The 20,085-nt window shown below is 42.7% G+C and overlaps 1 protein-coding gene across 12 annotated transcripts in view; it reads right to left on the reverse strand.

The window, feature by feature from the left end:
- The window catches only part of KIAA0825 (KIAA0825 ortholog), a 556,500-nt gene that overhangs the window by 399,892 nt on the left and 136,523 nt on the right, over positions 1 to 20,085 (reverse strand). For all 12 annotated transcript variants that reach the window (XR_012234833.1, XR_012234815.1, XM_073589638.1 and 9 more), the window contains one exon: positions 13,029 to 13,219. Coding sequence is in view for 10 of the 12 variants with exons in the window: in XM_073589638.1 (XP_073445739.1) it covers positions 13,029 to 13,219 (191 nt within the window). In the remaining 2 variants the exon portion in view is untranslated. The remainder of the gene's footprint in view (positions 1 to 13,028; positions 13,220 to 20,085) is intronic.

Consider the following 20,085-nt stretch of genomic DNA (forward strand, 5'->3'; position numbering starts at 1 on the left):
ATATATATATATATATATACACTCACTGGCCACTTTATTAGGTACACCATGCTAGTAACGGGTTGGACCCCCTTTTGCCTTCAGAACTGCCTCAATTCTTCGTGGCAGAGATTCAACAAGGTGCTGGAAGCATTCCTCAGAGATTTTGGACCATATTGACATGATGGCATCACACAGTTGGCGCAGATTTGTCGGCTGCACATCCCTGATGCGAATCTCCCGTTCCACCACATCCCAAAGATGCTCTATTGGATTGAGATCTGGTGACTGAGGAGGCCATTTGAGTACAGTGAACTCATTGTCATGTTCAAGAAACCAATCTGAGATGATTCGAGCTTTATGACATGGCGCATTATCCTGCTGAAAGTAGCCATCAGATGCCTGTTCTTAGCTGAGAGGAGTGGTACCCAGTGTGGTCTTCTGCTGCTGTAGCCCATCTGCCTCAAAGTTCGACGCACTGTGCGTTCAGAGATGCTCTTCTGCCTACCTTGGTTGTAACGGGTGGCAATTTGAGTCACTGTTGCCTTTCTATCAGCTCGAACCAGTATGCCCATTCTCCTCTGACCTCTGGCATCAACAAGGCATTTCCGGCCACAGAACTGCCGCTCACTGGATTTTTTTTCTTTTTCGGACCATTCTCTGTAAACCCTAGAGATGGTTGTGCGTGAAAATCCCAGTAGATCAGCAGTTTCTGAAATACTCAGACCAGCCCTTCTGGCACCAACAATCATGCCACGTTCAAAGGCACTCAAATCACCTTTCTTCCCCATACTGATGCTCGGTTTGAACTGCAGGAGATTGTCTTGACCATGTCTAAATGCCTAAATGCACTGAGTTGCCGCCATGTGATTGGCTGATTAGAAATTAAGTCTTAACACACAGTTGGACAGGTGTACCTAATAAAGTGGCCAGTGAGTGTATATATATATATATATAGACTGCTCTGTTTCTCAGGCACCCGTGGGCAGGTTGGCTTCTTGTTACCCTGAGTTTTTCTGTTTTTATCCTGTGGTGGTGTCATATTTATTATCTCGCATGTTACCCTTTTGATGTATTTACTGTTCTAAATAAAGATCAGTTTTCTACCATATTCACCTGAGTGCTCCTGTTTCTCCTGTTATATATATCTACTGGAGTGGGTGTTTTCTTTCTCTCTTTAGCTCTTTAGGTGGGCTCAGTGTAGCCTCACCATTTTCTGACATTTGAGATGTCACGGAGGTATCTGTATATGCTAAATGTGCTAAGCTGTATGACAATGTGTAAAATACCAGTCAACAACTCCCAAATAATACCGCCAGTCTAATTGATTTTAGCAAGCATTTAGATTACTATATACATGTCATTCTATTAAAGTTGTACAATTAATCCTATTCTCCGTCCCCAATATCCTATATACATTAATCCCAAGTCAAATTCTGTATAACAGACAGTCTCTGTATGGTAGAAATCAAATGAAGAATTGCTCAGCTACAGAACAACGGTGAGAATGAACCAACTAATCCTCATTAAGTGCAGAATCCTTCCTAAAGAGTTTGTATTAGAGCATCAGTGTCACTTATTCCTAGGATCCTTATGGCCCATAGGATGAGTGTCACAAACACGCAGCAATAATAAGAGTACTAACAGGCAAGAAGAAGGACTTCGATGTGCAGCTAGAAAGTCACTATTCTAATACATCTTAAGAAAAGTGCTTTGCCCTTTGCAATGTAATCCTGCATCTTATCTGCAACCTTGTTACATAATACATTTGCATTCATGACGCATCCTTAACAGCTTCACATCATTTTTCCCAAAGTGCAGGAAAATTTTAATATTTCCGTAACATGTAAATGGAATGCTCACCTCCGTTTTACTTTTTATTATCTCCTGCATTAAAAAACTAACTTTGCAAGTAAAAATAGTTAAAAATCTTTTATATTGTTTTTGTGTCTACAGCTCCTATGCAGACATTACTGTCTCCATAGTAACAGACTACAAACAAACATCGTGTAGTCTGATTCTGCAGTCATGTTTCTTTTTTTTTTTTTTTTTTGTGCTGCTCCTTAATTTTTAAAAACATACACTTGGCATATTTGTAATACGCTCTCCTCAACATTGTAACACAGAGACAAAAACAGCTGTGGAATTAAGGATTTCAGGATGGATAGACATATTAATGATATGGATATGTTAAAAATATAGAAACAAAATGTTCAAAACTTCTCAATATATTCAGTATCAAAATACAGCACACGCATTTACACAGATGGCTGCCATGAATGGTGTTATTAATGGTTGTCTGAGGAATGTTCTGCCGCGCTAAATGCACAAGGCTATAGAAAGAATGGCTGGCCTACAGGACCAAGATAGGTTATTAAACTTGGAGTTATTCAGTTTGGAAAAAAACCTTGGCGGTGAATTTATTACAATATACAAATATATGAGGGGACAGTACAGAGATCTTTCTATCTTTTTACACCTGGGCCAGTGACGGTGACAAGGGGGCATCTTCTACGTCTAATGGAAAGAAGGTTTAAATCATAATCATAGACGGTGATTCTTTACTGTAAGAACAGTAAGACTATGGAACCGTCTGATACATGATGTTGTAATCGTTGATTCGCGAATTCTATTACAGGTTATGGGACATTGATCCAGGGATCTAGACTGATTGTCATGTGTGGAGCTGGGAAGAAATGTTACCCTAATATGGGGCATCTGCCTTATGGGGATTTTGGCTTCCTCTTGATGAACATGCTAGGTCACGTGTGGGGAAACTCTGGCCTTTTCTCCAGCCCCTGGGCAGTTTCCTGGGGACAGCAGTAAGTGGGCCGGCGTACAAGCTTCACAGTCCCTTGAATTTATTCTTGCACCGCGAGCATACACATGGAGTTTTCATTAATGAACGCTGCATTGCATGCATTGAAAGATTACATCCTAACGCTGAACAGTGCCAGAGCCAGAACGCACTCTGTGGGAAGAGTTAGCGGGCAATGCGCTCCCATCCCACAAAGGAAGACAGCATTGGCAGCCCCAGCATCTCTTGTGAGGTCTCTGCTTCTGCCCCATCATCTGCTATGAGGTCTCTACTACTGCCCCTGCATCTTCTGTGAGGTCTCTGCTCCTGCCCCAATTTCTCCTGTGATGTCTATGCTCCTGCCCCAGTTTCTCCTTTGAGGTTTGTGCTCCTGCCTGTGTATCTTCTGTGAGGTCTCTGCTCCTGCCCCAGTTTCTTCTGAGAGGTCTCTGCTCCTGCCCCAGTGTCTCCTGTGAGGTCTCTGCTCCTGACCCTGTATCTTCTGTGAGGTCTCTGCTCCTGCCCCAGTGACTCCTGTGATGTCTTTTGTTCCTGCTCCACTGTTTCCTGTGAGGTCTCTGCTCTTGCCCCAGTGTCTCCAGTAATGCAAATGCTCCAGCCCCAGCATCTCTTACTGACTGCAGTGAGACATTCTTTACAAAACATATCATAAAAGAAAATTTATTTGTGCTCCAAAACAACGCAAACCTAGAAAAGCAGTTACGAATAGAAACTTGATCAATACCACCTAATATTATACATCGGACAAAAGAGAAGTAGTTCCATCCATCACAAATTATTTGATCAAATGTAGCAGGATCATTTTCAAGTTGATAATTTTGTGCAATTTTGTATAAATATCCAAATGGCCCTTGGCAGAAAAAAATTCCACAGGTTATAGGTTGAACTCTATGGATTTAGGTCTACTTTCAGACTAAAATCTATGAAACTAAGAAACTTGGGATATGAAAATCGTCAACATTCGCTGTTAGCAACTACATTTGCAATTACCGACCAATGATGTTGCTGGTCTAGATGAGACATAAATCTGGAGATGCTGCACGCCATGGCAGCACGTTTAACCCACACAGGCTTCTCATAATAGCATGAGCAATAAGCGACTTGGAGTTATCATGATAAAAAACTGGTTCATGGAACACGTTGAAGAAATGGTCATTCTACTAGTTCCACGATATATCTGTTCTGTACTGCAAATAGAACACCATTTAACATGCAAAAGGCTCTAAGCAGTGTCTACACAAACCATCAGAAAGCATATGCATAACATTATTTGGCCACAAGCCAGACAGCCAGGTACAGGTGTTCAATTGACCTTATGCCACTGCTGTCAAACACTATCATGGTGTAGAACCAGATAGCTATGGAGGTTGGAATGGAGGTCTATCCTCTTCAGCAATGAGTCATGCTTTTTGCAATGATAGCTGAAGATTGGTCCGAAGACCACATAGATACCATCATGAAGAGGCATTCATGAGTCAACATCGTACCAGTCACACTCGAAGGATTACTGAGTGGAGTGGCATAATGTATGAAAGCCGGCACCTTTAGTCTTCATTCTGTATATATTAACAGCTTATGGCTACCTTGATTTGGTGACGGAAGACGCAATATGCCAATTTCTCCAAAGTGTTGCAAGAGCCATTTTTCAAACAAGACAACGTCAGGCTGCATGGACCTCGTGATACTGTGAGCAGCCTGCGGGGCCTTGACATGCTATAATGGCCTGCAGCATCTCTGGACTTGTCTCCCATCGGGTACATCTAGGATGTCATCGGACGGCAATGGCAAAGAAAGCTCAAGCAGCGGATCTTCATGATTTACGTGACCAAGTGCATTCAGCATCATTAAAAATTACTGAGACGGGGGGCGTGGCTATGTAGCTGAAGAGAGTGGACGCATGTTAGGAGAGCTCCCAAGAATCCTGCTCTTATCCTGCAACTAAGACCTTATCACTGCAATATACCTGGCGGTACTTGGACCCCTGGATATCGGGACCCCCCTCGACTCCCGTGGGAGGACGAGGAGCGGCTCTGGTGAGCTAACTGCTGGGGAGGCCGAGACGGACGGCATCTTAGACGCGCGCTCTGGCAGTGCCCATCCGGGCAGTGAACATCTATTCTGAGGACTAGAGGGGACGCGCGGTGAGTGCCCTGAAAGATTGGGCCCTGCGTTTTCTCCCCCCCTACTGTTATACTCGCTATACCCGTTGGCGCCATTACTGTGGGAGCCTGTGGACTCCCTTCACTGCTGCTGTCTCTGTGGGTGCTGCGGATCCCCCTCCCCGCCGCAAAAAATCCTGTTGACTCGGCACCGGACGCTGTCCTCATAAGCTCACGTGGCTCCTCTGTGTGGGAATAATTCCTGGGCTGCAATCATTTAATAATAGCCCTGCTGTGTTTATCATTTGACGTGGGAAACCACCAGAGCATATACCTCCAGTTATCTTGCTGTACCATACTGCCACTGATCATGAATCATTCTAAGGGGTCAGGAGCAGCAGAAAAGTTGAAAGAATATGCCAGACCCAATCCCTCTGAAAGTGCACGATCTCTCAGAACCAATCCCTCTCAAGCTCAGCGTAAAAATCGTCCATCTGGGGGAGAAGAAGAATCTGAACAGGAAGAACTGACCCTCAAACAGGCGTCTAAACAGTTGATGCAGGCCATCTCATTGACTAGGACATCCCTGACTGAGAAAATAGAGAACGTATATACTGAGGTGGGAAGACTTCGACAAGATATGCAAACCATGAGGGAACGCATTACAGAAGTGGAGACAAGAGTGTCCCAGGTGGAGGACACCATTGCGCCTATGGAGGCCAAGTTAACGAAAGCGGCAGGTTCTGTGAATGCCTGGAGGCAGAAAGCGGACGACCTGGAGAATAGAATGCGTCGGAACAATATTCATGTCATTGGTCTGCCGGAACGCTCAGAAGGTCAATATCCTGAGCAATTTTTGGAAGGTTGGCTTAAGGTTTCTTTGGGAGATGAATTCTCTCCAATGTTTGCCGTCGAAAGAGCTCAAAGGGTCCCTACAAAACCCCTTCCTCCGGGAGCCCCACCTAGACCTTTCCTGGCACGTCTCCTCAACTGTAAAGATAGAGACACTATTCTGCGCCTTGCACAGCAAAAAGGCCCCATCAAGTTCAACAATGCCGTGATCTCGATTTTCCCGGAATTTTCATGGAACTTCAGAAACAGAGGACACAATTCATCGATGTAAAGAAGCGGCTCAAAGAGAGAAATGTTATATAATCAATTATCTATCTGGCCCGGCTCCGGGTCGTACATGGCGGCTCCTCTGTGTTTTTTACGGATCCAGTGGAGGCGACTGAGTGGCTGCTGTCTCATATGGGATCCCCTGCAAAGGAATCCTAATATACTTACTACTAACCTAAATTCTTTTATTAATGGTCTAATGGGGACTCTCCTTGCAGGTACCCAGTTTACCAACTATACCGGACACTGAGACCAGTGATGGTATCCCCCTGCTTGTGTTTTGCTAGGAGCATGAGACTTTGCTCCACTAACGTTTGGTTCCTGTTTTGTTTTCTTTTTTACAATAGTTTTGATTGTTACTTAGGTAAAAGTCCCAGCCAATGGCAATCTCAATCTCTATGTGGTGCCTCTAAATTCTGCTCGGGTAGTACTGTATGCCATATTCAACGGAGTAAGCATGGGGTCTGAGATGATATGTATGACATGGAACGTGAGAGGTATAAAGGCCCCCCAGAAAAAGATCAAGGTTTTCTCGCAGATCAGACACTATCATCCCCACATTGTGGCCTTGGTGGAGATGCATCTGACCAGAGATACTGCTCGGTGCGTGCAGAAACCTTGGGTACAATGGTCTGTCCATGCATTTCAAACTAGTTATTCGAGGGGGGTTTCACTGCTGGTACATAGAGACGTTAGATGGGAAGCCAGGGAGACCCGGAGGGATCCTGAAGGTCGCTTTGTTTTTGTACATGCATTGATAAATACCAGGGAATATGTAATCCTATGTGTTTATAACCCCCCACCGGCCAATACGTCCATTCTTCAAAAAGCAATGAGCTTTGCCTTAAATTATCCAGACGCGGATGTTATCTGCATGGGAGACTTCAATATGGTCATGAATACCCACCCTGACAAATTGATATTAGAGGGAGGCACGTCTGGGGGAGTCTCTTCGTTGAATGTGACCCATCTGTCATTATTTATGGAGGGTAGTGGGAGGCTAGATTTATGGAGGACGCGTCACCCTGAATTAAGGGAGTATACCTGCCACTCATCCACTAAGTGATCTCTATCGCGCATAGATTATATATTCGAATTCAGCGGTCTGGCGATGTGGGTAGACAATATAGAACATGGCAGTAGGGGGATTTCAGACCATAGTCCGGTCATTCTTAAACTTAAATATGGACAACCAAATAATAGGATGTTCTGGAAGCTGAATCCTTTTTGGTTAAAGTTAATGGCGACTCCAGATGAACGATCGATCAATTGCATTGCTTCATCTCGTCCCACCCAGAGCCTCAAGATATAAATTTATTTTGGGATGCCCTTAAGGCATATCTGAGGGGTTGCTTATCATCCACGATTTCTTATATTAAAAGGGTAACCTCAAGGGAGGATGATGAGATGGAGTGGCGATTGAAAGATTCAGAGGCTACATATATATCTAACCAAACTAGCGGCAATAGGACTGAGTGGTTGGCTGCTCAGAGGTTATATGCTCAGCATAAGGACACTAAGTCCAAGCATCAGCTATTCTTTACTCGCCAGTCGTAATTTGAGCTGGGAAACCAGGCAAGCAAACTCTTAGCCTATTTGGGGCGCCAACACAACACCTCAAATACAATACTACAGATTAGTAAGCCGGATGATTCATTGGTATCTTCAACCGAAGAAATACTTGGCTGTTTTTATGATTATTACAGGTCATTATATGAATCTAAAAGTGACTGTGACAGCTTGGGGTGTTTAGACTGTCTGTCAGATGTGACATTCCCTACATTAGATCCTGAACAACGGGCCCTTATGGACGCTGAATTTACTGCGGAGGAGATAGAAAATGCCATAACAGACATGGCCTCCGGGAAGGCCCCAGGGCCGGATGGATTCCCTATCGAATTGTACAGGAAATATAGGGATATATTAACGCCACTTTTGGTTAAAGTATTTCGTGGAATTTGGGAAGGGAAATCTATGCCTGAATCCTTTTACGAAGCTAATATCATAGTGCTTAAGAAGGAGGGGAAGGACCCTTTGGAATGTGGATCCTACCGCCCTATCTCGTTAGTAAATGTGGACTATAAAATTTTTACTAAGATTCTAGCAGACTGAATTCGATTATATTGAGCCTTATACATTCTGATCAAACAGGTTTTATGCCTGGTAAGAGCACTTCCATTAACATCAGACAGGTCCAGTCAATAGCCCAATATAGCTCTCTAATGCCAGACAACAAGTGGGCACTGGCATCGCTAGATGCTGCCAAAGCTTTTGACTCTCTTGAGTGGCCTTTCCTCTCCGCGTGCTTACAAAGATATGGCTTTGGGGATAAATTTATAAAATGGATCAAAATACTATATATGAAGCCCAAAGCCCTTATTATAGTGAGCAATTCCTTGTCTGAGTCTTTTCCATTGCATAGGGGGACTCGTCAAGGGTGCCCCCTTTCCCCGGCCCTATTTGCCCTTGCGATTGAGGCACTGGCAATACATATTAGATATTCCCCTGGTATTAAAGGTATAAATATAGCGGGTCGGGTAGAAACCATTGATCTATATGCTGACGATATGGTGATATTTATGGATGAAGCGGAGGAGATTCTACCACAAGTAATTGCCATTATAGATAGATTCAGTAAATACTCAGGTCTATATATAAATTGGGAGAAGTCCGCTCTGCTACCCCTTTCTCGCGCCCCAATGCCCCAGCTAGAAGCTCTCTCCTCGCTGCCTATTGTATCTAGTTTTAAATATTTGGGTATATATATATATATATATATATATATCTCAAAATAGTACGCTTGACTCACAACTCAATATTCACCCAATGCTGGAACTAGTTAAAATGAAATTCACAACTTGGAGCAAACTCCCGCTGTCTGTGGCCGGACGTATAAACCTAATTAAAATATTACTCCCCAAGCTTAGTTACTCCCATCAGCATAGTGCTGTAATAGTACCCAAATCCTTCTTTGTAAATCTCAATTCCCAGATCACATCTTTTATCTGGGGGAAAACTAGGCCCAAACTTATATTGACCACCCTGCAGAGACCAAAAAAGGGAGGTGGGGCGGCGTTACCAGATTTTTTCTTATACTATTTGGCTGGGCAAGCTAAAGCTTTAAATAAATGGATGCCGGGTAGTTGCCTCCCCAATTTGGAAAGCCACCTACTCCATGCTGCGCGAACTGACTGCCCACTAGGTTTCCTTGAGTCGGAGAGGACTAATGTCCCTAGTCTACTACCCTTGCTCTGACTGGCGCGATTAGTATGGAGACAGATTAAGAAAGTGATTGAGTTTATAACTGAGATGCCCCTGTGGAATAATGACTATTTCCCAGAACTACTGGACCACCCATCCACTGTTTTTTGGATGCAACATAATATCTCCTTGATGGGAGACTTGTATGACCAGGAGACCTTGGTGTCTTTTGAGCAATTACAGGTTGCACATGATATTCCGAGATCCCAGTTTTTCCGTCATTTACAGCTGAGGTCGGCTCTTCAATCACATATGAGATGTAGGAAACCAGGATGGATGAACACAGAACTTAAGCACATGCTAAAAAGGAAGAAAAAAATGTTTATAAAATGGAAAGAGGGAGGCATATCTAAAGGAGAATATAATGCTGTCTGCAGAACCTGCAGGGCACAAATCAGATTATTTAAAGCTGACAATGAATTGAGGCTTGCAAGAGATGTCAAAAGCAATAATAAAGGATTTTGGGGATATGTCAAAAGTAAAAGAAAAGTCAAAGATGCTATAGGATTTTTACAGGATGAAAATGATGAAATGGTAAGACAGGATGTTGAGAAGGCTGAACTTTTAAATTCCTATTTTGCATCTGTTTTCTCTCAGAAAGGAAATGTAACACCAACTGTTATTCACTGTCCTATTAAGGGAATAGAAGAATCCAGGATATCTATAAACAGAATGATAGTGAGGAAACACTTAGCTAACCTAAATGAATTCAAGTCTCCAGGTCCAGATGAATTACACCCCAGAGTACTGAAGGAGATAGCAGAAGAAATTTTTGAACCCCTCTCCATAATCTTTGAAAATTCTTGGAGAACAGGAGAAGTGCCAGAAGACTGGAGAAGAGCAAATGTTGTTCCTATCTTCAAAAAGGGGAAGAAGGTGAACCCAGGCAACTATAGGCCGGTGAGTCTGACTTCTATACCAGGAAAGATCTTTGAACAAATTATTAAACAACATGTATGTCAATACCTGGATAAGAATGAAGTGATTAAACAGAGTCAGCATGGGTTTGTAACTAATAAGTCATGTCAGACTAACTTAATTTCCTTCTATGATGGTATCACTGATTGGGTGGATCAAGGAAATGCTGTAGATATAGTATATCTTGACTGCAGCAAAGCATTTGACAAAGTCTCTCATACAATCCTTATTGAAAAAATGACTAAGTATGGAATGGACAAGGCAACTGTTAGGTGGATTCATAACTGGCTTAGTGATCGGACCCAAAGAGTGGTCGTAAATGGCTGCACATCCAGTTGGAAGAATGTCTCAAGTGGGGTACCACAGGGCTCTGTCCTGGGCCCTGTATTGTTCAACATCTTTATCAACGATTTAGATGAAGGAATTGAGGGTAAACTGATTAAATTTGCTGATGACACAAAGCTAGGAGGGATAGCTAATACTAGAGAAGAGAGAGAGAGGATTCAAAAAGATTTAAATAAACTGGAGAAGTGGGCAGCAACTAACAGAATGGTTTTTAACAGGGAGAAATGCAAAGTACTACATCTGGGCAATAAAAATGAAAAAAGCATATATAGAATGGGAGGAATAGGGCTAAGTGACAGCACATGTGAAAAAGACTTGGGTATACTAATAGATCACAGACTGAATATGAGTCAACAGTGTGATGCAGCAGCAAAAAAGGCAAATGCAATTCTAGGATGTATTAACAGAAGCATACAGTCTAGATCACGTGAAGTCATTATTTCCCTCTACTCCTCTTTGGTCAGACCTCATCTGGAATATTGTGTCCAGTTTTGGGCACCACATTTTAAAAAAGACATCAACAAACTGGAGCAAGTTCAGAAAAGAGCGACCAGAATGGTGACCGGTCTGCAAACCCTGTCTTATGAGGAAAGGTTGCAGGATTTGGGAATGTTTAGTTTGCAAAAGAGAAGACTGAGAGGAGACTTAATAGCTGTCTACAAATATCTAAAGGGCTGTCACATTGTAGAAGGATCAACTTTATTCTCATTTGCACAAGGAAAGACTAGAAGCAATGGGATGAAACTGAATGGGAGGAGACACAGATTAGATATTAGAAAAAACTTTTTGACAGTTAGAGTGATCAATGAGTGGAACAGGCTGCCACGAGAAGTTGTGAGTTCTCCTTCAATGGAAGTCTTCAAACAGAGGCTGGACAGACATCTGACTGGGATGATTTAGCGAATCCTGCTTTGAGCAGGGGGTTGGACCAGATGGCCCAGGAGGTCCCTTCCAACTCTACGATTCTATGATTCTAGGGGTGTGGACCGTACTATTTCATCTCTGCCTCTGATAGGAATCCTTAATTTGCAGGGTCCCCAGGGTCTCATCTCCTCTTTATACACGTACATGCTGTCGGTGGGAACGGAATCTGCTATAAGCTCTATTAAAAAGAAATGGGAAAGACTCATCCCTGATGCTCAGGGAGAGGAGTGGGAGGAGGTCCTGGAAACTCCAATCGGAGTATCACCATGCATTAATAATTGAATGATACAGCTGTATATAATTAATCAATCATACTTAACTCAGACACGACTTTTCAGGATGGGTCGACTTCAATCATCAGAATGTCTGCGGTCATTCACCAGATGCGGATTTTGTTCACATGATCTGGCAATGTCCCATCATTTTACAGTCCTGGAAAGAGGTGACCTTGCTTTTGTCATCCTTGATGCAGGCCCGGTTCCTCTTGTACCACTGGCCTGCTTGTTTGGGGTATGGGATGAGGAGAATTGGGGTCATTATAACAGGATTTTTCTGCGTGAAACACTATTTATGGAATGGAAGTTGTTGGCACTACGGTGGATGGGGGGTTCATGTCCCTCCCTTAGAATGTGGATTGACTTGGTGAACACGATTGTTCCATACGAACGTACGCTTTATCGAAATAGGGGATGCCCGGGCAAGTTTGAGAAGATCTGGGAGGTGGAATTCCTCTCACCTTACTTTGCAAAATTGAGACATCATAAGCGAGATAACAAGATATAAGATATTAGGCTGCGCAGTAGTAGGCACCAGTTGATATAGTTTTAGTTGTAGTTTAGGAATGTTCTTTATTATTTGAAGGAATAATATGATAACAGCTGGTGAAAGTCAACTGATATACATGCTTCACGATGTATATCCGGTTGGCTGTTTCCTGTATACTTGGAAGGCATGTTCCTTATTATCTGCATGAACAATATGATAAAAGCCTGTGAAAGTCAACTGATATATATGCTTCACAATGTATAACCGGCTGTTTTCTGTATATTTATAAGGGCTGTTTTCTGTATATTTGTAAGGGCTATGCGTGTATTTTATTATCATAAGCCAATATGTATGTTATTCTCCTTTTTGTTCAATAAACTAATTTAAAAAAAAAAAAAAATTACTGAGACATATTTAAGACGTGTTAACTGCTATTAATAAGATTAAGTGCGTGCATTTCTGAGCATGGTGTTCATACGTGATACTGAATACATCAAGATTTATTGAAAATTTTATTGCCATTTTTTATCATTCACATTAATTGATGCGATTTCCATAATTTCATGACTATTCTTCCTACTTGGAGCTGCAATTTTAATGATGAGGAATGTTTGCATCGGAGAGACTTGGTCTGCATGGGAGCGTTACATGCAGAACAATAGATTTTTAATTTAGATTATTTGCTTAATTATCATATTAGATGAATTTAAGCAAAGGTGGATATTTCTTCTAAACATACTGGCTATACTGTACATTTCTTTCAAGATAATAATTTTAGATGTGGTAATAAGTGATCTTACCGTATCTGTGATGCCCGCTTGTAGTTAGGGTGAATCTGGGCGTATCTGAAGGTTAACAAACCTAACGTATGCTCCAGAACTTCTGAAAAAATCTTGTGTCCATGAAATGGTGGGACAATGGTCCAGAGATCATGGCGGAGTCCACTACAGAAGTAATGCCACATTTGGATGGAAAATGAACAACGTTCCCCCTTCATAAATAAAAAGAATTCTAAATATTAGAATAAAACCAGGTCTTACTACATTCAAAACATTAAAATCAGAGGAAATACCATGAAAAGTGGTGCTAACATCCAAACCATCAGTTCAGAGAAGTGTTCCAACAAAATAAATCTTGAGCAAACTTAATTATTTCATGTTCGAATATTGCTAGTAAAATATGCAACAGAAAAAACCCCAAAATATGTGTAATAGTGGAAAAACACTAGTATATTAGGATTTATAGCTGGCAGTACGCACAACACCAGAGCAGCTTTGAGCTGCTTAGTCACGTCATATCTTACAGTAAGAACATGTTCACGAAGAACCACAGTATTTTTTTATAATGGGATAGTCTGACAGCATATCCCAAGGAGTTCAAAACAGACTATTCTTCACTTGAAGGCAGATTTGCCTCTGAGAGATATTGATTTAGCGCCAATTACAAATTTTCACAATCTATAGCGCTCTCAAATAAGTGCAAACCATAGTATCCAAAATAAAAGTTACTGTTACTGTACCGTTCTTTAGTAATTTGTGTTATATCACTTCTTTATGTGTAATAAATCATCAGACAGCAGTGCTACGCCATTGATTCAGTAATGCAGGAAAAGGCTTAAAAGAGTTTTGGTGAAGGCCAGGAGTGGGGCCTCACAGCTAAAGATAGGGCAGCATGGTGACTCAATGGTTAGCACTGATGATTTGCAGTGCTGGGATCATGGGTTCAAATTCCACCAAGGACAATATCTGCAAGGGAGTTTGTATGTTCTCCCCTTGTTTGTGTGGGTTTCCTCTGGGTTCTCCGATTTCCTCCCACACCCCAATGCACTACTGATAGGTAATTTAGATTGTGAGCCCCATTGGGGACAGTGCTGTGGAATATGATAAAGCTATATAAGTAAATGCATGGTAAATAAATAAAGATGTACCCCGAGCGGAAGTCCTCAAACTTTGGCACTATGAAATGCAACAGTTTGCGCTGAGCCACAAGTAAAGCATAACAGCCACATTTGGATCTTGGTTGGTTGTGTACTGATCTAGGGACCTATCAATCCAGGACAGTGGGTGATGAGAAGAAACCGGGGATCCGTCTGTCCGAATAGTCCCCAATGTGGGTTGAACTTCGGAGATATTAAAGTATGTTTTGCCCTGAAATACCGCAGAGTTTCAGAGTAAAAAATACCTGTCTGAGTTCATACAGCCAGTGGTACATGTTGCCCCTGGACTGGGCAGTATGTGTCACCTGTCGGGTTCACTTTAAAGCATGCAGCACCAAAATAATTAAAGATGCTGTACCACATTTACAGACCATGACAATACCTTAAGAACAAGGGAATTGTGTATTATAGCACCTGCTACAACCAAAAATAGAAAACAGTCTTAAATACTGAAGATAATCATAAAATTATTGAGGATCAGACAGGAATAACGGGAATGCTTTCTGCCAACAAACGTGACTTCTTCACAGATTAACAACATACAGATCCCTGAAGAAGCTGTGGTTGTTGGCAGAATACATAAGGCATAAGCCTGTCTATCTTTCTGATGTACCGTATGTCTTTTGAGTAGTTCCACGGGCATCAAATTCCTTTACTTATTTTTCTTGGGTCGTATTTGCACACTTTTTCTACCTGGGTAGTATTGCGTCGCTCTTTTATTTATTTTTTTTAATTATTTAAATTTGTACTAAATCTTGTGTCTATATTATTCAATTATTTGTTTACCAAGTGTCATTTTCTGCATACAGTGGGATAAATAAGTATTTGATACACAGACGATTTTGCAAGCTTTCCCACCTACAAAGAGAGGAGAGATCTGTAATTTTTATCGTAGGTACACTTCAAGAGAGAGAGACAGTATCTAAAAATAAAAACCAGAAAAACACATTGTATGATTTTGAAATAATTAAATTGCATTTCATTGCATGAAATACTGTATTATTTGGACTATAAGACGCACTGGACCATAAGATGCACCTAGGTTTTAGAGGAGGAAATTAGGGAGAAAAACAATTGAAGCAAAAAAATGTGGTCAATCTTTTACTTAGTATCCCCTATCCTGGTATATATGGTCTCCTCATCCCAATCCTGATACACATTGCCCCCTCATTCCTACCCTGGTATACATGGCTCCCTCATCCCTAATCTGGTGTGCATGGACCCCTTATGCCTATCCTGGTATGCATGGCCTCCTCATCCCTATCCAGGTAGGAATGGTGCCACTCATCCCCATCCTGGCAGGAATAGTTGTCCTCATCCCTATCCTGGTATGCAGGGCCCCATCCTTAACCTGGTATGATTGGCCCACATCCGAGTCCTGGTATGCATGGCCCTATCCTTATCCTGGTGTGATTGGCCCCCACCCCCATACTGGTATGCATCGCCCCATCAGAATACATTAAATAAAACAAACCATTACACTTACCTTCCCGGCGCTCCCTTGCAGGGTCTTGTTCCGATGCCAGCAGCTGCTTTATGCTTGTAAGAAGCATGACAGGGATGTCATGCCCTGCTTGAAAGCTGAAGGGCAGCTGCCGAATACTCACTGCTCTGCACGTTGGAACTGCGCGGAGAGCAGCGAGTATTCATTGCTCTTTAACAGTGAGCACAGTGTCAGCTGGAGCCTTCCTGCAACAGCCGGCGTCACATGTGACGCTACTTAAGAGAAATGAATATTCACCGCATTCCACTCCCATGGGTGTGGAATGCGATGAATATTCATTCCCTTAAGTAGCGACACACGTGACCGCTGGCAGTTGCAGGAAGGCTCTGGCTGACACTGTGTTAAAGAGCAATGAATAATGACTACTCTCCACGCATACAGTCCCGGCATGCAGAGCAGTGAGTATTCTGGCAGCTGCCTTTTGGCTTGCAAGCAGCGCATGATGTCCCTACCATGCGCTACTAACAAGCATAAAGCAGCTGCTGGCATCGGAACAAGATGCTGCAAGGGAGCGCCGGGAAGGAAAGTGTAATGGTTTGGGCTTTTATGTTTTCGGATGGTGCCATGCATACCAGGATGTGGGTGGGGGCCAATCATACCAGGACGAGGAGGGGGCCTATCATACTAGGATGCTATTAAAGAGAAATGAATATCCATTGCCCTCCACGTCCATGGGCGTGGAATGCAGTGAGTATTCATTTCTCTTTAGCATCAGGCACAGGAGTTAGCCGCAGCAGCCGGCTCCTGCCTCTGTAACCCACTGACACACCGATGGGACCAACACCCATCGGACCAAGACTGAACCGCCCACCAGAGAGTATAATTTAACTCTTTTTCTTATCTTGCGGGTTACATCGGGGGCTTATCTACAGCATTACAGAATGCTGTAGATAAGCCCCTGATGTCGGTGCCGGCAGCTGATAGGCGAAAAATAGGGTGACAGATTCACTTTAAATTAGAGGGTCGCCATCTCCAACAGGTGGCATTAGAGACAGTTCTCTTTCTTCTGGACGTTACAGTATTTCTTTGGCGAAACATGGAGACAAGTTTTTTTTTAAACATCAACCTTATCTGTGTTACTCTTCCAGTAATATATTATTGCTTCATTGTGCATTCCCAGTTCTATCCTAAATTTATTGTCCCTGATTTATTAAACTCCTGGTTACGGAAGTTGTTCTTATCTTCCACATATGGACCTCATAAAAGAAAAAGCTAACAAGATAACGGTGCACAACTGTTAGGCATGACCTGATGATGCCATTTTAACCGAAACATTATTGGAGTTGTTCAGGCAACCACACTTGTGTAGATTCATTAGCATTACTAATGGACTTTTATGAACTTCTTCCAGTGTATTATGAAAGGGCAGAGGAATAAAATTAACCACACAACTCCACTCACATAAATATGTATTCATGTGAGAGCATAGGCCATGGAACATCTTTAAGATGTGTCAAGACGTTTCACCTATTACATGCACTAAAACTGATTTTTATGACTTTATGAGGAATTGGCAGATGTTCTAATAGATTAAGATGACCTCATTTCTTCCTGACCAGATCAGAAGATTAGTGTAATTTCCGGGACTTCTTAAATAAAATCAGCCCATGCTATTATGCTGAGAATAATGCATTCTAGTATGAACAGAGATTCATCAATATAGATTTTATTCAGCTCCAGGTTTACTCTGCAGCTCATGATCAAACATGCAAAGCCTATTACTGAGGTAGTTATTTCCTTACAATTTATCCATCTCAGACTGCTTATGAAATTTGTTCGGTTACATTATGTCAGGTCACAGTGACCTGCATTCATTATCAGACATGTGGTTTCCAGGTCCTGTCTGACCGTATAAAGTCAGTCTTGCATCTCATTAATTACACATGTGACTATGAATTTGGCTTGTGTGTTTCCTTTATATATACACACACATCATTATATCTAAATTATCTGTTAATCTGAAATTTTTTTTTTTACAGCTTAATGACCATGTGGTATTCAGTGCACTGAAGAATACAGCCAAATTTTGCCTTACTTTTATAAAATGCCCTAAGCAACTTCCGGTTGTAACAACTTCCGTCCAGTTGTAACCGGTGACGTCACCGCACACCTCTTTCCATGTTAACCCTCAACACACCACTCCTCTCACATTTCACCATCTCCACCCACGTCCACTCACTCTTTCACTCCACATACGACCCTTTCTCTCACTCCGTCTCTCATACTCACGCCGTCATCGCCGCTGATCCACGATCCCCGACATCATCGTCCGCCGGCACCATCCTGGATCCAGACGTCCTCCACGCCGGCGACATGTTCTTGCGGCGACGCCATTTTGGATCGGCGAAATCCCGCAATAGTCAAGATGGCGTCGCCGCAAGAACATGTCGCCGGTGAGGACGACGTCGGGATCCAAAATGGCGTCGGCGAAAACTCGCGAGATTTCGTCGACGCCATTTTGGATCCCGACGTCGTCCACGCCGGCGACATGTTCTTCCGGCGACGCCATCTTGACTATCGCAGGATTTTACGATACTCAAGATGGTGTCGCCGCAAGAACATGTCGCCGGCGTGGACAACGTCTGGATCCAGGATGGCGCCGGCAGAAGATGATGTCGGGGATCGTGGAGCAGCGGCAATGACGGCGTGAGTATGAGAGACGGAGTGAGAGAAGGGGTCGTATGTGGAGTGAAAGAGTGAGTGGAGATGGTGAAAGGTGAGAGGAGTGTGTGTTGAGGAGTGTGTGTGTTGAGGGTTAACATGGCAAGAGGTGTGATGCTATCGCATCCTCCCGATGCGATAGCATCGGGCCATAATCTAGTACTTTTATAACAGTGCCAAACTTCAGGTCAACAACTTCAGTAACACACACAAAAACAATGTGGTCGCATCTAAGCTTGGACTCTATGTTGCAGACTGTCATATATGCTGGAAGAAGGAGCATAAACGGCTATTTTGTTAACTAAAATGACAAACACAATGGTAGAAATGTGACAGAGCCCATGAAAATCAAATGGGTGCTTCGGAAGCTATTCAGATGTCTAATGACTGATTCGGCACTGCTGACATCCTCAATGTTCCATCAAAGAACAAAAAAATAAAACAATGATGGAGCAGGATTCTTTGATCTTGCACCTCCAGATCTAATCACAGTCGAATTCGAACAGTCTGTGCCTATCACACCCACGATTGGAGAGGGACCTGTTGATTACATACCTTCAGGTTGGTTTGCTGTATAATTGTTTGATTCCATATGGCACTTTAGCGCATCGTCTCTTATCTAGAGAGAAATGTGACCCTAGCCCTAAAAGGGTTGACCATGACTTATTCTGCATTGAAAATGGCCAGTCTACATCTGCTAAATACCAGCTGATCAGCTGCCACTTAAAAGACAATTTATACAGGCTGATCGCATGGCCATGTACACAGAATAATCCTTAAAGGGGTTGTAGACTATTAAAACAACACCTTTTTGATCTACGGTAAAAGCTTATAATCACCTCCCATGCCGCGCCGTTCCAGTGGTGTTGGCACTCGTGTTCCCAGGGCTCTCATGAGATTTCTATGATACGTGAGCCAACGCCCAAATAGCACTGGAGTCAATGTCCCCGCCTTTGTATGAACTGAACATGAAGAGGAAGTCTGGGCTGCAGTTATCTCTGACTTCCTTTTCATGCTCAATTCATATGAAGGCGGAGACAGTGACGATAGCGCTGATTGGGTGCCGGCTCATGAGTCATAACAATCACACATGAGCCTTGGGACTGAGTGCTGACATTGCTGGAACGGCGCCGGCACAAGAGGTGAGTATAAGCTTTTTTTATTTTATTGGTGTCAAACACTTAGATCAAAAAGTGGTTGTCCTAGTAGTGGACATCCCCTTTAATACAATATTTCTGTACAAATAGAATATCATTGCTCTTGGCAATGTCATATTTACGCAGGATGAGGTGCTGCCGAGAACGATGATTTTTAAGCATGTTTAAAAATCAATACACCTGATGAAGGTTTGCTTGTTTTTTTGTGATTTGCTGCCTGTGTTGATTCAGGATTACCAGGAACAAGCAGTGTAAACACACACTGATGACCTACACCATGTCCCCCACCGATCAACTGATCTCTTCTCCGGCAGAGATTTGATGTAAGAAATGTATCTGTTACACTCCTATTCCGGGTATATTGGGCTTTGTTCCATTCACCTCGGTCCGCTGCCCTCTGTAGTGCTCCACATCGGCCCATTAGGACACTCCTGGTTTTTTGGATTTTGATTGAAGACTCTAGTTTTTTGTACTCCACCTCCTGTACACACTGTTCTTAACTCGTTTCTATTTCTGCTGATTCACTTCATCCACTCTGCTGCTCCCACGATTCTAGTGTGTTCCGTGTCCCCGCTCCCTATGAGTTTATCTTGCCAGCT

The sequence above is a fragment of the Dendrobates tinctorius genome, unplaced genomic scaffold, assembly GCF_039654945.1.
Source record: "Dendrobates tinctorius isolate UK_male_01 unplaced genomic scaffold, ASM3965494v1 ptg000003l, whole genome shotgun sequence".
NCBI classification, from domain to species: Eukaryota; Metazoa; Chordata; class Amphibia; order Anura; family Dendrobatidae; genus Dendrobates; species Dendrobates tinctorius.